General features: G+C 39.2%; 1 protein-coding gene across 1 annotated transcript in view; it reads left to right on the top strand.

The window, feature by feature from the left end:
• Positions 1–25,681, top strand: part of DNAH12 (dynein axonemal heavy chain 12) — a 53,831-nt gene that overhangs the window by 18,160 nt on the left and 9,990 nt on the right. The window contains exons 28-59 of the mRNA XM_065845376.2: positions 206–325; positions 1,018–1,127; positions 2,901–3,084; positions 3,962–4,102; positions 4,627–4,710; positions 4,794–4,982; positions 5,284–5,403; positions 5,659–5,847; positions 6,519–6,670; positions 6,974–7,112; positions 7,200–7,366; positions 9,296–9,551; positions 10,319–10,618; positions 11,649–11,827; positions 13,339–13,531; positions 13,622–13,783; positions 14,641–14,835; positions 15,182–15,315; positions 15,641–15,803; positions 16,255–16,335; positions 16,837–17,013; positions 17,262–17,393; positions 18,591–18,680; positions 19,676–19,816; positions 19,961–20,202; positions 20,540–20,687; positions 21,037–21,182; positions 21,348–21,562; positions 22,314–22,506; positions 23,039–23,231; positions 24,172–24,344; positions 24,857–24,997. Of these exons, the coding sequence (XP_065701448.1) occupies positions 206–325; positions 1,018–1,127; positions 2,901–3,084; positions 3,962–4,102; positions 4,627–4,710; positions 4,794–4,982; positions 5,284–5,403; positions 5,659–5,847; positions 6,519–6,670; positions 6,974–7,112; positions 7,200–7,366; positions 9,296–9,551; positions 10,319–10,618; positions 11,649–11,827; positions 13,339–13,531; positions 13,622–13,783; positions 14,641–14,835; positions 15,182–15,315; positions 15,641–15,803; positions 16,255–16,335; positions 16,837–17,013; positions 17,262–17,393; positions 18,591–18,680; positions 19,676–19,816; positions 19,961–20,202; positions 20,540–20,687; positions 21,037–21,182; positions 21,348–21,562; positions 22,314–22,506; positions 23,039–23,231; positions 24,172–24,344; positions 24,857–24,997 (5,249 nt within the window). The remainder of the gene's footprint in view (positions 1–205; positions 326–1,017; positions 1,128–2,900; positions 3,085–3,961; positions 4,103–4,626; positions 4,711–4,793; positions 4,983–5,283; positions 5,404–5,658; positions 5,848–6,518; positions 6,671–6,973; positions 7,113–7,199; positions 7,367–9,295; positions 9,552–10,318; positions 10,619–11,648; positions 11,828–13,338; positions 13,532–13,621; positions 13,784–14,640; positions 14,836–15,181; positions 15,316–15,640; positions 15,804–16,254; positions 16,336–16,836; positions 17,014–17,261; positions 17,394–18,590; positions 18,681–19,675; positions 19,817–19,960; positions 20,203–20,539; positions 20,688–21,036; positions 21,183–21,347; positions 21,563–22,313; positions 22,507–23,038; positions 23,232–24,171; positions 24,345–24,856; positions 24,998–25,681) is intronic.

Genomic DNA, 25,681 nt, shown 5'->3' with positions numbered 1-25,681 from the left:
CACTTCGGAGTTTCCCTGTTTGTGAAACGACGATAATAAAATACACGCTGCGCTTTCCAGCGCTATGCTGATGATCGCACGGTTGTGCTTAACTGCTTATCGAAGGCACTATTGAATCCTTATTGCATGTTAGGTTATTTTAATTGATAAACAGTTTATTCTGTGTTTTTAGTAAGAAAACTAAATGTATATTCATATCCTCTAGCTTCTTAGGTCAATTAAGGATGTGAATGAGCCCAAATTCTTGGCACACGATATCCCTCTGTTCATGGGTATAACTAGTGATTTATTCCCGGGAGTCACGCTCCCTGAGGCAGACTACAGTGTAAGTACACTTGGAACTTTTCCTCGGCCTTCTCATTGTGGCGTGTTTGTGGTGTTCTGTTTGTAACCGAGTGTAATGAATGCAGTAATTTGAGAGTTATTGCAAAATAAGGAAAAATACTGAATGATTGCAATGAAAACAAGTAGCAAAGAAAATTCTTTTATCTGAGTACAATCTGCGTTTGAGTTTCCTTATATCCGGAAGGGTTGTGTAAGGCATCCTAGAGGTTTGAAATTGATCTGCAGATTTACCAAATTTTAGGGTGTCTGGCTGATTACTTTCCTAATTTTTGGACATGAACAAGATTAAGCTTTGTGTTTGTATTTTCTTTAGCTCATAGCAACAATTAGAACACAGCTGCTCTGTAAGAAGAGGGCTGGGAAGGAGATGAGGATGTTGGAAAAGACAACATGGATTAGGTTTTAAAAATTTGCCAGTAAATACTAGAGCCTTGTTAAAAGCGTATTGTTCCAAAGCACACTGTTGGTTTCCTGATGGATGTCTTCTCCTCAAGATATAGGAGTTGTTTCCCCCCCCACCCCAGTGATGCTGCTGTATTCTGATTAATAATATTTCAGTTATTAAATTAATTAATTTGAAACCCTAATTGATGAGCATGAACTGTTCTACTTTCATCCAGGACAGTAATTTAAATCGTAGCAAGATCAGATTATGCTCTGTTTTGATTGTAGGATTTTCTGGAGTGTGCCAACGAATGTTGCATTCGACATAATGTCCAACCTGTGCAAGTTTTTTTAGAGAAAATGATACAGACATATGAAATGATGATTGTTAGACATGGGTAAGATCCTTATTACTGTTTCACAAGCAGTATTTGTTGTCATTTTGACTTATACCATAGTGGTTATATCAAGTATAAAAGGTCTTAAGGGTGGTAAAATGTTCCTGTTTGTATTGGAGCAGTTAATTACCAATACTATTTTTTCATGAACCAAAATTCTTGAGAACATCTGAATGAATTCTTCAGGATGTCTGGGGAATTAAACTACTCTTGATATTGGAAGTGACCTCAACTGTGTGATGGCTTAGGTGCAGGTACCAGGGTAGTGAAGAATTAGGACTGTAAATGTTTATCTATATTAAAATATCACGGAATCCCAGAATGTCAGGGGTTGGAAGGGACCTGGAAAGCTCATCCAGTGCAATCCCCCCATGGAGCAGGAACACCCAGCTGAGGTTCCACAGGAAGGTGTCCAGGCGGGTTTGAATGTCTGCAGAGAAGGAGACTCCACAACCTCCCTGGGCAGCCTGGGCCAGGCTCTGGCACCCTCACCGGGTACAAGTTTCTTCTCAAATATAAGTGGAACCTCTTGTGTTCCAATTTGAACCCCTTACCCCTTGTCCTATCACTGGTTGTCACCGAGAAGAGCCTGGCTCCATCCTCCTGACACTCACCCTTTCCATATTGATCCCCATGAATGAGTCACCCCTCAGTCTCCTCTTTTCCAGCTCCAGAGCCCCAGCTCCCTCAGCCTTTCCTCACACGGGAGATGCTCCACTCCCTTCAGCATCTTGGTGGCTGCGCTGGACTCTCTGCAGCAGTTCCCTGTCCTTCTGGAACTGAGGGGCCACAACTGGACACAATATTCCAGGGGTGGTCTCCCCAGGGCAGAGCAGAGGGGCAGGAGAACCTCTCTGACCTACTGACCACCCCCTTCTAACCCACCCCAGGTACCATTGGCTTCCTGGCCACAAGGGCCCAGTGCTGGCTCATGGTCACCCTGCTGTCCCCAGGACCCCCAGGTCCCTTTCCCCTACACTGCTCTCTAATAGGTCATTCCTCAATTTATACAGTAACCTGGGGTTGTTCCTGCCCAGATTCAAGACTCTACACTTGCCCTTGTTCTATTTCATTGAATTGTTCCCCGCCCAACTCTCCAGTCTGTCCAGGTCTCTGATGGCAGCACAGCTTCCAGTGTCAGCCACTCCTCCCAGCTTGGTGTCAGCAACAAACTTGCTGATGGTACACTCTATTCTCTCAGATCTCTGCCATTTCATTCCCAGCTTTTATTACTGAATAGCAACTGTGTGGAGAAAATACACACAATGTGACATTAGCCAGGTGATTGTTAATATCCAGCTCATTAATTAGTCTTTTCAGTGTGACATTGTTATAGTCACATCCTTCTGCAGGGTGACCAAAAAAGCTATTTTGAAATATAGGTGAAGATAGTTTGATTTTGTGTGTGTGTGTAGTTTATGGTTGTACTGTTTGTCCTCTTCAGAACTTTGTTACAAACTCTGTCTAGACTGAAAGGAAGCTAGAAAGGAATCCTCAGCTCAGCAAATAAATGAACTAGTGTGGTGGTAAATCTGTGCTTTAGAGGGCACCTTGCACACCGTAGCTGTGCGGTCCGGTTTGCACGTGTAAATAAACTGATCTTGCCTAAATGACATTTTGTATATACAAACCAGATTTACTTGCTCCTCTAATTGTCACCTAATTTTCAAAATTTTTAAGTATATGAATGATGCTCTTGCCTTCATGCGGTCTGCAAAAGTCTAAATTGCAAGAAGAATTTATTAATAGCTTGGGTTTTTGTCCATCTAACAGGTTTATGCTGGTAGGGGAATCTTTTTCTGGGAAGACCACCATTCTACGGGTGTTGGCAGACACACTGTCTCTTATGAAAGAACGTGGTTATGGCGAAGAAGAAAAAGTTGTTTTTAGAACCGTGAATCCAAAATCAATCACTATGGGTCAACTTTTTGGGCAGTTTGATTTGGTATCCCATGAGGTAATGTATGTTTAAAAATAGCGTAGCTGCCCATCTTTATCTGTTTCTTCCTCTCTCACCTGTTGTGGCTTTCAAGGGGTTTGTGCAAGTGCACCTGCGTAAGTTTGTTCTGACTTAGCGTAATTCCCAGTGGCATTCCACAGCTGCTCCCAGGGGCAGGAAAGGCAGTTTTGAGGCTCCTGAGTCCCAATTCCAGACGGCGTTTCTTATGTTCCCTGGGTCCAGACAGTGTTGATAGGGCTGTGTTAGAAATTAAATTACCGGTTTGGTTTTAAGAAAAAGGAGGCAAACATACCAGTACGGGTACAAGACTAGGAGCTAATGATCCTGGCTGTACACAGTTACGTAGGTTTAAATATGCAAAAAAAGCAATACTATTCTGATCATTCTTGTCCAAATATAGCTGCATCTATGTTAGGAAATCATACCAAACTTAACAGCATTTGTTTCTCTGGCTGTTCCTAACCAACGTGGTCACAGTAATGCAAAAGTTGTAGAGAAAAACTTATGAACTCACGGGTCCCCAAACGCGAAATGTAGTTTTGGAGAAGAAACAATATGAAGTGAATGTGGAGCAGTGAAACCTAATGTGACTCTGGCCACAGAGAAACAGATGCAAGACAGAGCAGAAGTTTCTGTAAATTGAATTGCTGGTCTTACAACATTTTTTAAAGTGAAAAAACCACTATTTTAAAACATGCTGATGTTGCATGACCCTCAGTGAAATTGCAAAGTTATGTTCTCTCTGCAGAAGAAGAGAAGAATAACTAAAAGAAAGGAATAATGAGAAGGAGGTGAAACGTTTTCCTGTTACTTGCAGTTTGAATTGAACTGTGTTTAGTGTCTGTCTTCTCATCCCTGCCCTCTCCCGCTCTAGTGGACAGACGGTGTAGTTGCCAATACTTTCCGAGAATTCGCCTTAGCTGAGACTCCGGAACGCAAGTGGGTTATCTTTGATGGCCCCATTGACACTCTGTGGATAGAAAGCATGAACACGGTTCTGGATGACAACAAAAAGGTATCAGTCAGTGGAAATAAATGCCTAAATAAAGTAGTTTGAAATCTTGAAAACATTTTTCACCATAAAAACCAACAAATGCAAACCAGTGCATATAAAATATAAAAATTAGAGCTGACATTTTAAGTTCTGGATGATAGTGTATGAAAGTACTCAGCCTGGACTTGTACTTTAATAAGCAGGATGGGTGGGCCTCCAGCTGCCAACGTTCAGTGTAACAGCAGCAGCAGTTCTCCTTTCTCCTTGCTGCTTGTTGTCTTTGTCCTGTTGTATACAAGGTTGGTGGTTCCCGGGTATGAACCTACTGGTAGGATAATGGGGAGTGCTGTGGTTTAAGTGAAGAATTCAGCTAAAGCTTGAAAAAAATAATCATTGCTTCAAGTGATTAAAGCACATTTTATGTGGTTAACCTTGCCTTTGGTTATACATGATTTGCTGATTTCCATATAGAACTGTTCTAATTTACAACTATAGATATATTTTTTTTTCTAATCTCGCTTGTGATTTTTTTTTAATTATTAAAGCTTTGTTTGATGAGTGGGGAAATCATCCAAATGTCTCCTCAGATGAGTCTTATTTTTGAAACAATGGATCTGTCCCAGGCATCAGTAAGTCTCGTATTTAATGAAAATATAAACCCAAGTCCAATATATTAAATTTACAATAAAGTGAGCTTACCATTTTTCCTTAGCCCGCTACAGTCAGTCGGTGTGGCATGATTTTTTTGGAGCCTTCTCAACTGGGCTGGAGTCCACTTGTTACCTCTTGGTTGAATAAACTGCCTGAACCTCTTAACTTAAAGGAACATCAAGATCTTCTGCAGGGACTTTTTGATTGGTTAATACCACCAGCATTATCACTCCGGCAGAAACAGTGCAAGGTATGTTTTGCTGGTTTTTGGTCGGCAACAGTTAGGTGGCCACTTGGTGGCCATTTGGTGACCATTACCCTTGGTAGGGAGGGACTGTTCTCTTGTGACAAGTACAATTAGAATGAATATGCAGCTGCTTTCTATTGTTTTGAGAAGGGCAACTGATCTTTGGAATAAAAGTCAGTGTAAACCTCACCTTCAAATACTTGTTCAGAATTAGCTAATTATCTAATTATTTTAGTGTTTTAACTCCAAAATATAAACTAACTGAACATGTAAAATGTAATAACCATCCTTTTGTATCTCTTAGGAACTGGTACCTACAAGCAATACCAATGTTGTAGTAGCTCTTACACGGCTTTTTGAAATGATCCTTTGTCCAGCTGTGCAAGGAGATCCCACCAACAGAAACATCTCCACATGGATTATGGTTGGTGTTTTTAGCATGTGACGTAAGGCTTTAGTCAGTGGCCTTGTTGTCATGTATCTGTATCCTTGAACAAGGTTTATTGTTCGCTCTGTCTTTAATCAAATTTCTAAATCTCTTTAGCCCAGGGCTATTCAAGGGTAACTTTTAACATCTATCTACTTAACAGTATTTTTCAGAATTGTTTGTTAGTCAGACTCTACAAGGTTCATATAAGATGTTAACTCTTCAGATAGTTGTTATCTTCTTGCCATGCAGGCTTGCTTTGTTTTTGCCACAATCTGGTCTGTTGGTGGAACTTCTGATGGTGACAGCAGGATCATTTTTGATAATTTCTTGAGAGAAACTTTGGCTGGGAAATCTAAAACAAATCCTGTGCCACCGAGTGTGGGCAAGTGGGAGTGTCCCTTCGAAGAGAAAGGCTTGGTCTACGACTACGTGTACGAGGTATGACCCATCGCTTCTGCGCTCCCAAAACCGATTCTTACAGGAATGGAAGGAAAAATACAACTAGATGGATAGTTTAACTTCACAAAGGTTGCTGGATGCTGGAGAGTGTTGGATTAAATCCCACAGTGCTTTTTTGCATTGATTGTTCTATTTTGAATACCAATGTGCTGACCACATTTTTTTTTTTAAACTACCAAGATGTCCACATCAGTTTTATTTCTGATGTTGCCACATTATAGTTACCCCGTAGCTAAAGCTAAACTGGCACCCCAAATGTGCTTCCTCAGAGAGGAACAGGCTTGGACTGTCTAGGAGGAAAACAGAATATTGAGCCTGTAGGCAGTTTGCTTGTGTCACGGTTTTGTTTATAGTATCCATTAGAAATGTTAGATCAGAATTACACTTCTGATTTTTTGCATATGTTCTCTGTTGGTTTTTTGTACGGTTTTGTTTTGGCTGAACAAAATGTTTAAGAAAAGGAGTCTAAGCCTGGGTATGTACTTTAACGCTCGTGAAATAAAGCAAACTAAATATATGAATTTTTGAAACATTTAAGATTAATTAATTAAAATTCACTATTTTCATTTTTCAAAAGTAGAATAGTGGACAAGACCCTCCATATATATAGAAATAACACCATTCTGTTTTACGTCTGTATTTCTTCCTAGCTGAAAGGCAAAGGATGTTGGGTTCATTGGAATAAATTTATTAAAAATATTAATTACGGTGACAAAAATGCGAAGATTCAAGATATTATAGTCCCAACTATGGATACAGTCCGATACACCTATTTGCTAGACCTGTTCGTTACACATGGAAAGTAAGTTACTTCAGTGCAAATTTCAGAAAAAATGGTTATAGGTAGAAATATCTCTTTCCATTGACTTCATCATTTTTATCAAGCCATCAAAGTTAATTTTGCCTGTTAAAAATAGGCATTCACTACACGCAATATGACTTGTCACCTTAATGTCTGCTTTTTTTTTAAAGAAGCCTTGTTGTAATGCAGTATTAGAACATTTTAGTTTGTATTTTTTTAGAGGTAGAACAAGCAGGGCAAGTTAGTAATTGCAAGTTTGTTAGATTTCTGCAGTGTGTATGCTTTACTTCTTTCTTTGTGAAGGCCGCTGCTTCTCGTGGGACCAACAGGGACGGGGAAGTCTGCGTATGTCAAGGACAAGTTAATGAACAACTTGGAAAAGGAGCGCTACTTCCCCTTCTTCATTAATTTTTCAGCTCGAACCAGTGCCAATCAGACCCAGGTTAGCAGAACAGAGAGTTTATGTCTCGAAAAATTAACATAAATAAATATTTAGTCTATGTTTTGAATATTCCTGTCTGCATTCCAGAACATTATTATGGCCAGGCTGGACAAGAGGCGCAGAGGAGTCTTTGGCCCTCCAGTGGGAAAAAAGTGCATTATCTTTGTCGATGACATGAACATGCCCGCCCTGGAGAAGTACGGGGCACAGCCTCCCATAGAGCTGTTAAGACAGTTCTTTGACTTCGGATTTTGGTAATTATTTGAAATACAATTAAATTTGTTGTTGTTGTTGCTTACATTTGCTGTTAAAATATTTATTCACATGAATCTTATTTTCAAAACTTTAAAAAGCTGCTTTCTGAAAGTTAAGATAGCTTTGGTTTATACAAAAAGTTATTATTTGAAGTTGAAGCAACTTCCGTGTTGGTATTTAAATGACTTTTCAGTTTAGGAAACTGGTCATCAGATTTGGGTTTTTTAGAAGGTTTTACTGCTGAACTTCAGCTTTATTTGTGTACATAAATCATTCTTGTACACCTGGGGTTTTTTAATGTCTATTTTTTTTCGTTGTTTTTATTTTTCCAGTGCAGTTGTTTGTTCCTTTCCTTTCTCTTCCTCCTCAGAGTGAATTGGCAGGTTTAGAATTACATACATTCATGCTATTGTATGAAACTTATTTTATTCATCGCATTGGTTTTCAGTGTCACCCAAGGTTCTGTTAGTGTCACGGTCCATTCGATGATGGACTCATGATGGTTCTTTTACCTTGATCTCACAGCGCAAAATTAAGGCGATCAAAATGCCAAGGGGTTATAATTCAATCAAGCAGTGTTACTTTATTAATTTGCCCGTAAAGTGGCACACAATAGAGAGAGTAAGAAAAGGAAAAGGGAAAAGAAATGGGGAAAAAGTAAGAGTAAAGATGAGAAATGAGGTTGCGTTTATCACCAGTCCAGTTCCAGAAGCTCCTTCTGGTCTCCGGTCCCGTGGAGTCCTGCAGGTCCTCCGTCGTGGTTCGGGATCCTCTGGTGGGAAGATCTTCAACGGTGTTCATTCTGGTGTCATTTTTTATGCTTCTTCACCCCCCTTGCTCCCATTGTGTTAGCCCGGTCTCCGCCTTGATTTCGCAACCCAAGCTCGTACTGCGCAGGCTCGAAAGATTCACACTTTCTTTTGCCAATGCTTACGTGTCCAGCATTCAGGGGTCTTTTTCTGGTCCATTGGCTGACCTCAGGACCCTTGTTGAGCTTCTGGGCGTGCTCCTTTTCATTGGCCATTGTTTGGAGGAGCAGGTGGGGGACACGTGTGACTGAGGCTGCAGGTGAGAACACATCTTCTGGATGGCAGCTCTTGTCCCTGGCTCGGAGAGACCCTCAGAACAGTAGCTCTCAGCAGGCTGGGGCTCGTTTGGCTGAAGCAGCAGGCAAAGTCCCCACAGTAGCCATTGTTAGTAGCAGCCCCCCGAATCTGAGAAACAGTGCAGCACAATGCTGCTCCTCGGGGCTCTCTCCAAGTCACTGTCCATGCGTTCTTTCTGTCAGGGCCTCAGTTCTCTAAGTTCTTGATGGTGATATTCAGGCAAATGCTGCTCCATCTTTGGACCCACTCTCACAATTAGGCATCACATTTTTTTCTTTTTTTTAAAGATTTTTTTTAAATATCAGTGCAATCAGCTCTGGTTACAGGCGTGAAGAAAATAAGCTCAAGGTCTTCCCAGCTTTTGAGGGTTTTGGCTCTGCTTAGATTGGAAGATTGGAACAGGTGGTCTGAGGTTCCTTCCAGCCTGAATGATTCTGTGATTTCAGGCACTTCTCAAATATCTCTTGTTCTTGAATAGAGACAATATATCTTGCCACTTTACAATTCTACTCACTTCAAAATCTTGCACCAAGTTTTTATGTAACCTAATTTAAAGAAATAATCTTTCCTTAATGCCAGCAGACATGTTGAGATTAACCAGTGCATGGTTAGAAGACGAGTTGTCTTGGGTTTTTGATTGGGCTTTGTTTCTTAAAAAGATAAAAGCAATATAAATAATATTATATATTACATACTATATTTATATTTTAAGTGTATATGTTATGCATGCAGAGCACATTCTGTAATATCGATGCGTGTAAGCTGTAACAAATGTGTTACATCTGTAACTGTCTAAATGTCACATTGCAATTTATTTTAAAGGTATGATTTAAAGGACACATCTAAAATTAAACTTATTGATGTACAGCTGCTCGCTGCTATGGGGCCTCCAGGCGGTGGAAGGAATCCTGTTTCTTCTCGATTTTTGCGACACTTCAACATTTGCACTATTAATTCCTTTAGCGATGAGACAATGCTTCGCATCTTCTCTACCATAGTAGCTTTCTACCTGAGGACTAATGAATTTTCTTCTGAGTACATGACAATTGGAAATCAAATTGTCACTGCTACGTTAGAGGTAAGAGGCAAATACCTTAATGGGCGTTTCCTTTAATTTGTTCATTAAAGTTCCACTGCTCTATAATAAATTAATTGGTGAAGTAGAGATTTTAGGTTTTGGTTTTTTTTCTTTATTATTTTTGACAACCTCATCTGCTTTGAAAGAGTTGTCTTAGTTTTATTGTTGCAGCAACCTTCTTACTCTAGGAAAATTGTCTTTGAATTTGCGTTAGTGGGGGACCTGTGGTACCTGTTCACATAATGTCATGGAGGCTGGAATCTCTTTGGGGCCAGACGGGCTGTCACACACAAAGACAAAATGAAAATATCAATTGCAACCCTTCCAAAATTCCTTCTCAGAGAAACTACGAGTGAAGGAATCATCCTTTCCAATTTCTTCATTCCTCTCCCAGTTTTTCTGCTACTTGTGGACACACCACAGCAGACCAAGGGAGCCAACGAAGGGAGCAGTGCAAGGGGGGTAGGAAGTCAAGAGATCTGAGGGCTATTCCTGGCCCTACAGCAGGTTTCTTTATGCTTGGCACAATTGTTTTTCCCATTTGCTAATTTAGGTTGGTAGTACACGTATATTCCAAAACTGCATGAAACACATGTGGTATATTCAGAGGACTTTGAGATCTTCAGACATTATTAAGATTTATTAAGTGTAAAATATTTGTCTTGGAGAAATAAAATTTTAGAGGACATTTAAGATTTATTATAGTAATATAAGTGTTGTTACCGTTTTGTTGATTTTTGTTCTTTTTTTGTTGTTATTGTCTTAAGGTGTATAAGGAAGCCATCAAAAATCTTTTGCCTACACCAGCCAAATCTCACTACACATTCAACCTGCGTGACTTCGCACGCGTGATCTGTGGCTGCTTGCTCATTAAGAAAGAGTCCGTTGAGAGCAAGCGCGTAATGATTCGGCTGTTTGTGCATGAGGTATTTCGTGTCTTCTATGACTGTCTAGTGGAAGACAATGACAGAGCCTGGCTATTCAAGTTGATGAAAGGTATTGTGAAAGAACATTTCAAAGAAGAGTTTGATTCCGTGTTTGAACACCTGAAGCAAGGAAACACACCTGTGAGTAGAACGTTTTGTTACAAATTGCTTTCATTATAAATTTAAGACTAGAAAGTTTCTCAACAACAGGTGAAATTTTGGATCAAATGTGCCTGAAAATTTGAGTTGAATTTGGCAAAGTAACTTATTTGAGGGAAAAAAAAGAGAAAAAAGTTTGGAAGGGTTGAACTGTTGTATGTAGACATCGTTTTCAAAAAACATTGCATTTAAAGTGTGTGTAAACTTACTACTTTTCCACAAAAGAATTTTGTGTATCTGCAAGTGAAACAAAAACCTGTGTTATTCAGTTAAAAAAAAAAAGTGCAACATTTTGTCAGATTTACCCAAAAAGCCTCAGCATTTTAATATGAAATTTAATTTACCAAGTGTAGGGTTCCTTAAGCTCCTAGAAGTCTGCACATAGATATAAAGCATCTGCTTAACCAGTAGGCAAGCAGAGCAACTTCTCAAAGAAATTCTGTCTTGTCTTGGAGATGTGGCAACACGTACTGGATCTGTGGGCAACAGGAGGTAGGATAACAGGGACATTCCCTTTGGAAATTTAGCCCGTGACTGAGTTACTGTGTGGTAAACAGCATTCTGTAATTGTTATGAAATGTTAGTATTTAAAATGTTGTATCATCATGGTAAATTCTATGCCTTGTCTTCCTTTTATCTGTTTTTCTGTTTTTCTTCCCCTGTCATTTCATTGACTTAGAGAAGAAAGAACCTTGTGGTCTAAGTTGTCCATTTCATAATATAATGAAAACTGGTAAACATCCATGTGTATCAATTTGATGTAATCTGAAGGTCACTACTATGAGACTGTTAATGACAATTTGAGCCAATTGTGTTCCAAGAACAAATTAAGAATAAGTTTAATACAGGAAATTGAGAATTTTGAGATCTGTTGTCTGAGAGTCAAAATATTTCAGTGCTTGTCCTTAAGTCTTGAGTGTCTAAATTCTCCTTCATTTTCTAAAATTCCAATGAGGAATACGTTCACTAAATATTAAACTTGACTTCATAATAATTTGAATATTTACCACAGGTAACGGAAGAAAACATGAGGAGTTTGGTTTTTGGTGACTACATGGTTCCAGAACTCGAGGGAGATGAAAGACTTTATGTTGAAGTTCCGAGCATTGAGGAGTTCGGTCGTGTTGTGGAGCAGTGTCTGGAGGAATATAACCAAATGCACAAAACAAGAATGAACCTTGTAGTTTTCAGGTGCATGTGATTTGTATTAAGAGTTTGAAGCAGTAGTTGATAATTCGGTTTATCCAGTTTTGTGGGCTGTTTTTTGTATGTCTCCCCCACGTTATGCATCTACAAAAGTACTTGTGGTATTACACCTTTTTGGGTAGAAGTGAACTGATTTTGTCTTATGCCTTTTCTTTTTCTATCCAGAAGTAAATAATGAGATTTTCTCCTAAGGGGCTTTGAATATATTCTGCACCAAACCTGGCGGGTGCTCTGCTTCTGCTAGGCCTGTTACCGTGAAATGGGTGTCAGTTCTGCCTGCAACTGCTGGACTTTGATTTCCCAAGCCGGGGGCTGGCGGGCAATGAGGTGTGGAGGGAGATGCACTGCAGGGTAGTCTGCCCGGGTTGTGTGCAGCACAGCCAGGCTGCACCTCAGGCCGTGTGTCCAGCCCGCTGCTGCAGCTCCTCCTGAGACACCTGAGACGCTGCAGGCTGCTGGTGTCACCGTCACTTGGCATCAGGCAGAGCTACATCCGAGACAGATCAGGAGGTCACGACTCCTTCCTCCTCCCTGTTGCCTCTTCCTATTTGCCAGCATAACTTGGCACATAGGTGCTTTGTGAAGGTGATTAGGATTAGTTTAAACTCTTCTAATAGCAGTTTATTTTAGTCTAGGTCATTTTGACAGGCTGGATTTGTGAGTACCTGTGTGCAACTGTGCTGGGGCTGGGAGCAGCTGGCAGCCTCTGCCCAGAGGCCAGTTCCCCAGTGCAGGAGCGATGTCCCAGTTACCTGAGCCAATAGCAGCCAGAGAGCGTCTGACCACAGCCTTAGAGTCCAACCTCATGGATAACACCTGGATTTGACTCCTTTATTTTTCTAACTTACTAAAACAAACAATAATTTATCTATTTTGAAATACTTTAACCTTTGTTGGAGATACTTTTAACTGCTGCTCAGCTCACTTTAACTGCTCCATGCCCTGTGCTTAAGCAGGGGATCTCCTGTAGACCTTGCTGCCTTTTCTGAAATAAACTGTGCTTGTGTTATAACGAGATAGAACTCCCAATAATGTGCAGATATTGCTTTCTGAAGGTGTTCCAATCTCCGTTTCTCATAGAAGCTATAAAGCACTGTCAAAGGCAGAGGGAGAGGTTTGGTGATAAAACCCATTTCCTCCCAGTTGTTCCTTTAAAAGGTTTAAACTGATAATACTATGATTACAAGTAGAGAATTTCTGTTGGTTGACACCTTTACCCATGCAGTGCTCCTGCTCTCACCACTGCCGATTCCTTTTAGTAATTTGTAGTCATTTCTAATCCAGCTAAATACTGATAATTTCATAACAGAGAAGTTGTGAGTTTTATTTTATTTTGTGGTGCATACCCACTCCCTTTCTTCTTCCTCCTCACTCCCCACCCTGCTTTAAAAAAATTGGTTTTGAGATGCTACTTCTATACTTGTTTCATGAATTTCTAGGTGCACAAATATGTATGTATTTCTGCCATTCTGGTAATCAGTACGTTTCAACTATAGGTATATGTTGGAACATTTGTCTCGTATAAGCCGCATCCTGAAGCAGGCAGGGGGCAACGCTTTGCTGGTCGGAATGGGAGGAAGCGGCCGGCAATCTTTGACTCGTCTCGCAGCGTTCATGTCAAAAATGTCTGTTTTTCAACCAGAGATTTCTAAGACCTATGGTACAAATGAGTGGAGAGAAGATCTGAAAGTGAGTATTAATAGCTGTCTGCATTTTGACTTAATTTAGGGGAAGGATGTGTTGGAACGTACAAACATTTTAACTGTCTTGCATTTTCAGAGTGTTCTGAAGAACGCAGGTGTAAAAGGCTTGAAAACTGTATTTATAATCACAGATACACAAATTAAAGAAGAAAGCTTTTTAGAAGATATTGACAGTGTTCTCAACAGTGGGGAGATACCCAATATTTTTGCAGCAGATGAAAAACAAGAAGTTTTAGAGGTATGTTTAGAAATTCTCTTTAACATCCCTGTTCAGCTATTTTGTCAGTTCTGTGCGAAGTGTGGCTTGGATATTTGCACTTAATTCTGTGACGTGTTATCAGACCTTGGATAAATCAGCCAGATATTAGTAAACACCTTATACCTACTACTAGCTTTAATTCCGATCCACATTCTGTTCACAAGCACATTAAGTTGTGCACTTAGGGAACTTTGCCAGGTCTATAATAACAATATAGAATACCAAGATTAAGATAATGTGGCTCTTCTACAGTTTCACAGTTTGTACAGACACATTTAATGGATGTATACTAGAACTTGATAGCTATCCACAATATTCCAGCTGGAGCAAAGTTGGTTTTTATTCATTTGAATCTGCTTCATCAAAATATTTCCACTTTATTGCTGCTAAACTCATTTTTGTCATTTATTTTAATTGTGCGATTACGTAAACATGCTTTTGTGGAAGAATAATTAGAGTTTTGAGGCATATAGTCAGTGTTTCATGGATCCTTAATTAATTAAGGATTATAAGACTTTTATGAAGTAGTTTTTGCTTTCAAATATAGCAGTTTCTTCTTGTTTTGAGATATTATTGGTTTTGGTAAATGAATGAATGGAATATATTTCAGTGTTCGAAACTTACATCTTCCTCTCCAAATAGGTAAATACAGCGTATTCAAGTATGACATTAAAGCTAAAGTAAGTTAATGTCTTCAAATGTTGTTTAGGGAACTTATATGCTATTTAAAGCATACATACTGAGAAAAACATTGACTTTTGTGATAGTGGCCTTTTTGTAATGAGAGTGGTAATTTGCCTGGTCTGTTTGGTTTTACCCTATGTGTTATTCTTAAGGCCATTTCTGCAGCAGTTCAGGCTGTCAATAGGAATGAAGAACTCAGTCCCTTGGCCTTGTATACGCTCTTTGTGAACAACTGCAAAGAAAATCTCCATGTTGTCGTAGCGTTCAGCCCAATTGGAGATGCTTTCCGCAATCGTCTGAGACAATTTCCCTCTCTCATCAACTGCTGTACTATTGATTGGTTCCAGGTATGTGAAAATACTGATGTTGTTTCCTCAACAAACTACTTCAGTTTTCTAACAATCTATATTTTCATGTCCCATTAGATTTGCTCTTCTGTATAGGAGTGCTTCTGGTTTTTCAAAACTTTACAATAGAGTAGGCATCTCTTGTAGCGTTTTGGAAGCGATTTGGTGTCAGTGGGCAGTGACCTTGCTGCCTGGTCTGACCCTTATACCAGTTCTTTGTTCTTGAGGCACAGCTGGGAGTAGTGTGTGTCATTCTGGTGTTTTGAATGGTAAAAATTGGTTTTAGAGTAAGGAGACTGCTAACAGCCAAATGCTACAACTGCTTCTCTCCTCCGCTCTCCCGCAGCCGTGGCCTGACGATGCCCTTGAACGTGTGGCTCATAAGTTCTTAGAGACACTGGAGCTCACAGACAGCGAGCGTCAGGAGGTTGTGCCCATCTGTAAATATTTTCATACTTCAGTTTTGTCACTCTCTGCAAGGTCAGTCTGTTTCTTTTGAAGACAACTCATTAATTTATAGAAATACTAAGAGTGAAAAGATTATACTGTTGAAAGCAGTAAAATGAGCAACAGAGAGCTTCTAAGTTAAATTTTTAGAAGAAAACACAAAACAGTAGGTGATTGAGCTTCGTTACTACCAATTTCTGTCTTCAAAGTTAATATATACTATCTGCCTGCATAAAAATATTACATAAAGTTGTCAAAGTTGTTTATTCCTGTTACTTGTCAATGTTACAATACTTTGCTAACACCAATTAAACTAAAGCAAACAAACAAAACTTAAAGGTGCTCATTTTTGTAATAGGTTCTTGCAAAGTCTGGGACGCCATAATTATGTTACTCCTACTTCTTATCTTGAGCTTATTGCTGCATTTCGGCAACTTCTTACTCAGAAAAGAGATGCGGTAATGAAAGCCAAGAAGAAATATGTGAACGGACTAGATAAACTGGCTTTTGCTGAATCACAGGTGAGTCAGGACAAAAATGGAACTGAAAATACAACGTGTTTAACAGAAGCAGGGCTTTTCCTAGAGACGTTGGTCAAAAGCATCACCTCAGGTTTGATTTAGCTCAATCTTCAACAATAAAACTGTAAGAAATGTCTTTTGGCTTTTTTTTTTCCTACAGTCAGCAGCTGTGCTGGAGGCCACAGACCTCTTAGCACGTAGTGCCTGAGCGGTATGTGAAGAGATCTTCGCTTTCCTAAACGGTTAACAGGTCACTATAAGTGAATGTAGTTTTTAAATTAGAGATTGTGCATACGACATAAAAATAAGTCTCTGAAGTGTTTTGATTTGAAACTGAGCATTATTTCCTTCTATCCATAAATTAGTCACTAGGTAAGATCTAGATCATACAGAAACTGTTGGAAATTGTACTTGGTTCATCTGAATATACATATGGCTTACATACGTATAGGTTGCCGAGATGAAACAAGAACTAGTTGAGCTGCAGCCCAAACTGGAAGAGGCCAAATTGGATAATGCAACCATCATGAAGGTAGAGTTATACAAATATAGCTTTGTGGGGTTTAGTGAAAGCAAGTGTATACTTGGGATCTGTAATTTCACCTTCGCACTAATTAGCTTTGAATGAGGAATCTCAATCATACAATGCATTGCAGTATCTCAGCTGGTTGTAGACGGGTTCTAAAGAATCTGCCTGTAAAATGTTGCTGATATGTGACTTTCAGGCAATAGGAGTTGTGCTCAGGTTTTCGAGGTCACTTCTTGTTTACTGAGGTTTGCAGTACTATGCAACTTGCCACTATTTATGCTTATGTCCTTAGAACTGGAAGAAAATCATATTATTTCTGTAAGATACAGACTCTGGATATATAATACTTGCCTAAGCTCCATGCTGAAAGAAATACATGAACATATTTAAATACTTCCATTTTCTCTTTGTATTTTACGGTATTCCATAAATGCTATACTTAGTTGTTTCAGTTTATTTGATCACTCGCTGCTCAATAGGAAGCTCACTCATGTGTTTCTTTAGACCATAGAAATAGAGTCTGCAGAAGTAGAAGAAAAAAGAAAAACTGTAAAAGTAGATGAAGAATTTGCTACAGAAAAAGCTGAAGCCGCCCAGGCATTGAAAAATGAATGTGAGAGTGACCTGGCAGAGGCGATCCCAGCCCTGGAGGCTGCACTTGAAGCTCTTGACACTTTGAAGGTGAGCTGATCTAAACTTTAAAATCAGAATTTCAATTAATCTTTAGTTTACAGTTACTAGCATTTATTTCATTTTTATTTCCCTTCAGAGGATCCATTGGTGGTGTTAATTCTTACTAATACTGTCCTTTCTAAAAGTCCTCTATAATTACGTTGATGTGTAATTGTGTTATAATTCCCCTTTTTTCTGTTAGTTCATGTGTCTCAGTGGTGAGAAAGGCATAACATTTGCCATATTTTTTTTTTTAGCCTTCTGATATATCAATTGTCAAATCAATGAAAAATCCTCCGTCTGGTGTCAAACTCGTCATGGCTGCTGTGTGTGTCATGAAAGACATCAAACCAGAAAAAGTTGCAGATCCTACAAAACTTGGCGCCAAGGTAAAATCACAGACAATAGTTTAAAATGAGTGTAACTCATGTTCTCAATGCAGAGCACTTGTTCAATAACTGAGATCACCCAAGGTCCACTCAAGTAGGCAAGTACCTCCAGTCATCATTTTACTAAAAACTTCCAGAATTCCAAATTTTCAAAATTTTGTAATGTGCTAAGAGAACACACTTAATTTGCTTGACTTGTATGTAGAAAATACGTAACTCTTCCCTGAGACACCTCAGGGGTCAGTATTGGGGCCTATATTATTCAATATATTCATCAGTGATTTGGATGGGGGAATAGAGTGACTGTCAGCAAGTTTGCTGCTGACACCAAGCTGGGAGGAGTGGCTGACGCTGGAAGCTGTGCTGCCATCCAGAGACCTGGACAGGCTGGAGAGTTGGGTGATTTAAAATTTAATGAAATATAACAAGGGCAAGTGTAGAGTCTTGAATCTGGGCAGGAACAACCCCAGGTTCCAGCATAAATTGAGGAATGACCTATTAGAGAGCAGTGTAGGGGAAAGGGACCTGGGGGTCCTGGGGACAGCAGGGTGAGCATGAGCCAGCACTGGGCCCTTGTGGCCAGGAAGCCAATGGTACCTGGGGTGGGTTAGAAGGGGGTGGTCAGTAGGTCAGAGAGGTTCTCCTGCCCCTCTGCTCTGCCCTGGGGAGACCACCCCTGGAATATTGTGTCCAGTTGTGGCCCCTCAGTTCCAGAAGGACAGGGAACTGCTGGAGAGAGTCCAGCGCAGCCACCAAGATGCTGAAGGGAGTGGAGCATCTCCCGTGTGAGGAAAGGCTGAGGGAGCTGGGGCTCTGGAGCTGGAGAAGAGGAGACTGAGGGGTGACCTCATTAATGTTTACAGATATATAAAGGGGGAGTGTCAGGAGGATGGACCCAGGGAGGTTGTGGAGTCTCCTTCTCTGCAGACATTCAAACCCGCCTGGACCCCTTCCTGTGGAACCTCAGCTGGGTGTTCCTGCTCCGGCGAGGGGATTGCACTGGATGAGCTTTTCAGGTCCCTTCCAATCCCTGACATTCTAGGATTGTGTGGTTATTGATGTCTCTAGGAGTTAGCAAATCATCAGTTCTAAATACGCATGACCTTTACTTAAAAGAGATTTGTGCTTTTTTTGTTGTTTATTTGTTTGTGTGTTTGTTTTAAAGCTTGGAAAGATATTTCTTACCGTGTTTTGTAGATTTTGGATTACTGGTCTCCAAGCAAGAAACTTCTTGGTGACATTAACTTCTTAAAGGATTTGAAGGAGTATGACAAGGACAATATTCCAGTAAGCCTCCTGTCTAATTTTTCAGTGATTTTTAGCACGTAGACACTTTTTGCAAGGGGAAAAAAAAAAGGAGAAAGAGGAAAAACAAAGACTTAATTATATCAGAGGCTCCATTTATCTCAGGTTAGTCAACTTCTGTTAAGACCAAGGATCTTTACAAGGTGAGTGGGTATCTCCACAGGATGAGTATGGTCCTGGCAAGGGAGGGTGAGCCTTGGGGCTGGCGTTTCAGAAGGTTTTAAAGTTCCCTTTCAGAATTTCTGAGGCTTCTATTCAGCCTGTCTTCTATTTGAATGAAATATCCTTCTGTGCACAAATGTTTCTAACTTCGCAATTTATAAGTACTATCTCATCAAAAGTTGAAAATAAAACGTAGAAAGTTGTATCAGAGCAAATTGTCCTGTCCATTATCTTGTGCCCAAGAATGAGCATAAGCTGGTGCCTTGGAGGGAGCAGAATCATAGAATCATTTTGATTGGAAGAGACCTTAAAGATCGAGTCCAACCGTGTGATTCTTGATGTTTGCTCAGTTCCGTGGAAAATGAACATGTTTTGACCTTCATAAAACTGGTCCCCAAAAGTAGGCACAAGCAATGTTATTAATTTAGATTTTTGTCTTACATTGGTAGAAAGACATTTCTATAACAATCCCAAGCAGTGATGTCTTCTGAAAAGATAGCAAATAATGAAATGTGCACAAGGGACAGAGTAAATTAGGGCTTCTACATGAACTGTAATGCTCTTAGCACTTAGGTGACTGCCACATGGCAGACACACCAAGTGCATGATTATAAAGGATGAGGATAGGATTAGGATGAAAACAGGAAAAGCTCACAAAATGTGACAGAAAAATCAAGAGAAACAAATGAGCAGTGGTTTCTAGCAGGATTAATAGAGTAGTTCTTTCCTATTTCATTGTGTAGAGAAACAGCAGTCAATCAGTGTCATTAAGTGTCAGCCACAAGCCTTTGCGCTATAATGCTTTTGTTATCCAGGCAGCTATCATGCAAAAGATTCGGACTGAATACTTGAATAATCCTGAGTTTGATCCACAAAAGGTGGCTAAAGCTTCCTCGGCAGCAGAGGGTTTGTGTAAATGGATTACGGCGATGGAGGTGTATGACAGGGTCGCAAAGGTGTGTTTGGTTTTGATCCTAGTTCCTCCGTCCTGTGAGATCTTCCCTTTTCCTTCGCTTGGTATATTAACCCTAAGCGTTGTATTAAAAATAAAGTTACAAAAATGTGCTTTAAACATTTCTGTATTGGTTATAATTGAATAGGTGGTCGCACCCAAAAAAGAACGTTTGAAAGAGGCACAGCAGTCCTTAGCAGAGACACTGGCGATCTTGAATCAGAAGAGAGAAGTACTCGCAGCGCTCGAAAGCAGTTTGGCTGCTTTGGAACAAACCTTCATTGAGAAAACTGAAGAAAAGGCTCGTTTAGAATTACAGGTTGTTCTGTGTGGTAAAAAACTAGAACGAGCAGAGAAGTTGATTGGAGGCCTTGGTGGAGAGAAATCCAGGTCAGGTTAAAGTTCAAATGGCAGATATAACAGCCCTTGTGGACGTAGGATTTGAACTTGAATTCTCTGAGCTGTTAACACTGTATCTGTCTGGGGGCCGTTCTGCTGAGGACTGTAACAGTCTGGGCCCTCAAAAGGTTCCTGATTGTAATGTAAAAATATGGGCAGCAACATTGGGAGAATTGTAGAGAAAGTCTTCAAAATGATAATAAAATACATAAACAGTGTCTTTTTTTTCCACCGGAAGATAACAGCAATAAAGGTTGATTTTTATCATCAATACCATTAACGTGGAGGTTTCAGCACCATCTCTTTCTGTATTTTCTGCTTGTCATAGGTGGAATGATGCTGCAAATGATCTTCAAGACACATATGATAATTTGACAGGAGATGTTCTGATATCAGCTGGTGTGATAGCGTATCTGGGAGCTTTCACTGCTGGATTTCGACAAGAGTGCACCAAGGACTGGAGCAAACTGTGCAAGGTCAGAAGGTTGTCTTAGATTTAAATGTGTTTGCTTTTTTCAACTACCGCAAAAGGCCTCAAAAATTACCTGTGGTTTATTGAATGTTTGCCTGGTAAAGCTCATGTACAAAAAACTAGACAAATCCTATTATACAAAATTCAGAGAGAGAATAAATATTCAGTGGGGAAATACAGTTAGCTATTGAAACGATGATTTTATTTTTGCGGAATTTTTACTTATACGTGACCTATTTCAAACTCTTAAAAAAATGCACGTTGTCACTTTGGCTTGAAGTGGCATTTAATAAAGGATGTAAAGAAACATGGAATAAAGATAACTGGGTTTTCCTTTTTTCTCTTTTCCCCAGGAGAAAAAAATCCCTTGTTCCGAGACTTTCTCTTTGAGCACGACTCTTGGCGACCCAATAAAAATAAGAGCCTGGAATATTGCTGGTTTGCCGACTGACATGTTTTCTATAGACAATGGGGTCATTGTTGACAATTCAAGACGTTGGTAGGTGACAAAAAGTTGTAATTTTCAAATCCAAATGAATAGTGGGTTTGGTTTTTTGTTTTGTGTTTTTTGTTATTTTTTTAAAGCAAACTAAATGTCTAGAGACAAAAATAAAATTTGGAAAAACTCCTGCAAGCCCTGAGAAAACGGTCTTGTGTGTTCTAGGCCATTAATGATTGATCCTCAAAGTCAAGCAAACAAATGGATCAAGAATTTTGAGAAGGAGAACCAGCTGAGGGTTATCAAGGTCAGTGACACAGATTATATGAGAACCCTGGAGAACTGCATTCAGTTTGGAACTCCTCTTCTGCTGGAGAACGTCGGAGAGGAGCTCGACCCATCACTTGAACCTCTGCTACTTAAACAGACTTTCAAACAAGGTACAGCAAAACGAATTTGAACATGAATGTTCATTTTATAGCTGTTTGTACTGTCTAAGGGGTTATTAATTGCTTTCCGGTACTGCTGCCTGTGGTGAGAGGAAGGTGACTTCACTACAGCCTGAAGCTTTTACTTCTTTAATAAGTATTATTCGTACATCGTGTGGTAGTGGTTTTATGTGGAAACCTTCACCCTGTCACTATAGGAGACTAAGTGAAGACACTGACTGCAAAAGGAGATTTCTCAATGAAATTGTGTTTTGCTTGTTTATTTTCATATGTTTTAGTCTAATACATTTACTCAGCTTTGTACCAATCAAGAAAAGTTGTCAAGTTATTTTACTTTTAAGGCACAATTTTTATGTTTTTCTCTGAAACTTATTAAGTAGCCATGAATTGGGTTTTCAACTTTTCTTTCTTTTCCTCCTGGAAAAAGACAGAAAAATGCGGATGAACACAAATGTGTTTTCCTTCCTTCTCACATAGCTTATCTTTTCTGCTTTTTCTGCTGTCTGTTACCATCTTCAGTATTGTATATGCAGATGTGCAGAAGTAATTGAATTAGCTCAATTTCATCTGCTAAGAGTAAAATGTGACCTCACTGAAGTCTGTGAGGAATTTTCAGAGTATGAGACTGATTTATTTCTATATTTTTACTTGTCAGGAATTGTTTCATCACAAAAGTAATTCTTGTTCTGTAAGTAACTGAAGTAGATAATGATTTTCGTAACACTTCTCACCTCTGCCTTAGGAGGCGTGGAGTGCATCAAGCTTGGCGAGAGCGTTATTGAGTATTCCAGAGACTTCAAGTTTTTTATTACCACGAAACTGAGAAATCCACATTATATGCCTGAAATTGCTACAAAAGTTTCTTTACTCAATTTTATGATAACGCCAGAGGGACTTGAAGACCAATTGCTTGGTATTGTTGTGGCAAAAGAGAGGTAAGGCTCTATGGCACATAGCCAGGGAATTTTATTATGGTGTCATTCCAGGGAAATGAGAGATGAATTTATTGTAAAGCAAAATGAATGTTACGTGGTGTAAATGTTACTCAGCAAAAGCTTAAAAAGAAAAAGATTGTTTTTCTAGTTGTCATATCTAAAAATTTTGTTAGGAAAAGCCGAATTGCCACATTTACTGTGGGGTAAGTGTCCACAAGTTCAAAAGTTAATTAAAACAGCAGATGTGAAATAATTTTTCAGGCAGCAGAGATATAATAAAGAAAAACTAGAATGCTCTGACATGCAAAAAGCCTAAGACCTTAAAGTTTAGACCATCATTTCCAAACACTGAAGATGGGCAAAGAAATCTCTGCTCAGGATTATAAACATCTGCTGAACAGTAACAACCTCTTTAAACTGAAGAGAATATTGACAAGTATTTATTGTGGTCAGAGGGGAGTCGTTGTCGTGGTGTCCTTTCCAGTCAGTGGAAGATGAACATTGACTGGATTTGTTGTGGTTTTTTAATTAGGCCGGAATTAGAAGAACAAAGGAACGCTCTCATCCTCCAATTTGCACAGAATAAAAAGCAACTAAAAGAAACTGAGAGAAAAATTTTAGAAACCTTACAGTCCTCTGAAGTGAACATTCTGGAAGATGAGTCTGCTGTTGACATCTTGGATTCTGCTAAATTAATGGCTAACGAGGTCACAAAAAAACAGCAGGTAAGGAGTGCGTATGGATCTTTTCCTTAACAATACAGAGAAATGAATGTTAACATTTGCAGCTAGCAGAAAGACGGCACTTTAGATGCAAAGCACAGAAGGAAATTCTGTGCTTGTGAAAAGTGAAGATAAATAGAATTGGATCCGCTCTCAAATCTTCACTGATGGTTTCTTCAGTCTTTAATTAAACATCTTTTAAGGAATATTCTTCTATCCATAAGACTGAGTGAAAAGTAAAAAATTCTGGAGTTAAGTTAGGAAGGAACTATTTTTTTTAAATGACAAAAATATTCAGTGTGACAATAACCTGGGTGACTGATGTAGGCATACAAGGCCAGAGATTTTTGTTATACCTAATGCATAAAATACCAGCTGAATTCAGTGAGAGCTAAATGACATTTTTGGCTTTTTTATATTACTGTAGGCTTAACAGAAATCCATTGCTAGTATTTTCTTTGAGCTGCTGTTGGCCTTCCTGCTCTTTGCTGATGCTTATCAAACGTGACCTCAGACTAAGTCTGACGGTCAGGATTGAAAAACCTTTTTATATTCAAAGTACTTTTTTGTATAAAACTGACTGACGGTAAAATAGCCAGAGCTTAAATACATAACCAGTCTGAAATTACCCATAGTTTTGAATATTGCAGAGATAAAGGTTCATGCTTTTGATACTAGCTGATGCATCGAAACTCTGCCTCCTTTGTTTCGACTATTGCGTCCTGTAGTATCAAGTCAATAAATCAGGCAGTGCTGTGTTAAGGGCAAATACTTGTTTTACCTATTGGATTTATCACCTGTGATTGTGCATTTTGAAGCAGAAAGGTTGCCTCACTCGGGCAGTGCTGTATGGAAGTATTTTAATAATGTTATTAACAAGTAATATTTTTGTACGGAAGAGGATATTGAAAGCTTTTCTTTGTCAACTACTATTGATATTTAGATTGCAGAGAAAACGGAACTGAAAATAGCTGAGTCTCGCGAAGGTTATCGCCCCATCGCAAAGCATTCCTCGGTGCTGTTCTTCAGTATCGCCGACCTGGCCAACATCGATCCCATGTACCAGTACTCCCTCAGCTGGTTTGTCAACCTCTTCATCACCTCCATTCAGGAGAGGTAAATACGGGCTTTCTGCTGTCAAATAAGGTGCTTTCATTCTCCTCTTGTGAGCAGCTCCCTCTGGCTTGAAACCATGTATCTCTTATTCCTCTTTACATGCAGGTTTTTAAAACAAAATATGATTTATTAATAAAATAAATGCTCTTTCTAATTACTCTTATAGCAAACAATGAACTGTAAGCATGTACTCTATATATGCATTTTTAAGAATGTGACTTACGGAAAGGGTGAAGTCTGATCCTGAACTGGGCTCCATTATGAACTCTGTGCATTATGAACACCACCTAACTGGCAAATTCATTTCAGCTCATTACTTTGCTGGGGACTTCTTTTAAACGAGCTGTAAAACATTGAGTATCATGGAAATTTAGGGGAGATGGGCATTTAAATCTCTTGTGGAGCCTGTGGGCCAAATAGAATTCCTCTGCAACCCTGAATAGATTTAGATTTCTTCATGGATTTGCCTACGTTATTCAATTTGAAGTCTCAGTTCCTTCTTTTCTTTTTAGTAACAAATCCAAAATGTTGGAGAAGCGACTTCGATATCTAAGAGACCACTTCACATACAATTTGTATTGCAATGTGTGTCGCTCACTGTTTGAAAAGGACAAGCTGCTCTTCTCGTTTTTGCTGTGTTGTAACCTCCTCATGTAAGCTCATTTCTCTCAAGCCTCTTAACAGAAACTAATGATTTTCTTATAGTAGAAAAAGGTATTGATAAGATAACACGTTCTTGTGCATATTGATTGCATAGCCTTCAGAGTAAGATCATGAATGGTTAGGGGCTTTCTACTACTGCTAATATTTACAATTGAAAGAATATGTGAGCGGATGTATTGCTGCTAAGTGTGGCCTTTGGACAAGCTATGAAAACGATGTTCCCATGTTTCTGAAAATCAGTGGCTTTGCTTTTCATTTTCTCTCTCCTTTCTCTTCTGTTCTTTTGCATATATCATGAGATCTCAGTTGCAATCTTTTCCAGAAAGGAAAGCTAAGTTCAAAATTGCACGAGCACAGCTATAAAGTACATACTTATTTAATTACAATGTGTACACATCTGTATATGGGCCATTCTTCCTAGGCCGATTGGTAAGGCTACTGTATTCTCAGAACCCATTATTTTCTTTAAAACCTTTAAAAATCAGGAATAATTGCATTTTTTAAAAAACAAATAAGTTAATATATACCATTTACTTTTTGAGACCCTTATTGTGGTGTTAATCAGTAATTTTTATAATACAGTTTTTTAACTATATAGACTACTGAGATCTGATCTCTGCTGTTACTGCAGTAGAAGTACTACTTAATGGCAGTGAAGTGTAGTAGTTGATTTT

This window comes from Patagioenas fasciata, chromosome 10 (genome assembly GCF_037038585.1).
Source record: "Patagioenas fasciata isolate bPatFas1 chromosome 10, bPatFas1.hap1, whole genome shotgun sequence".
NCBI classification, from domain to species: Eukaryota; Metazoa; Chordata; class Aves; order Columbiformes; family Columbidae; genus Patagioenas; species Patagioenas fasciata.
Note: the sequence above shows the minus strand (reverse complement) of the source record. Positions and strands in the feature narration are given on the sequence as shown.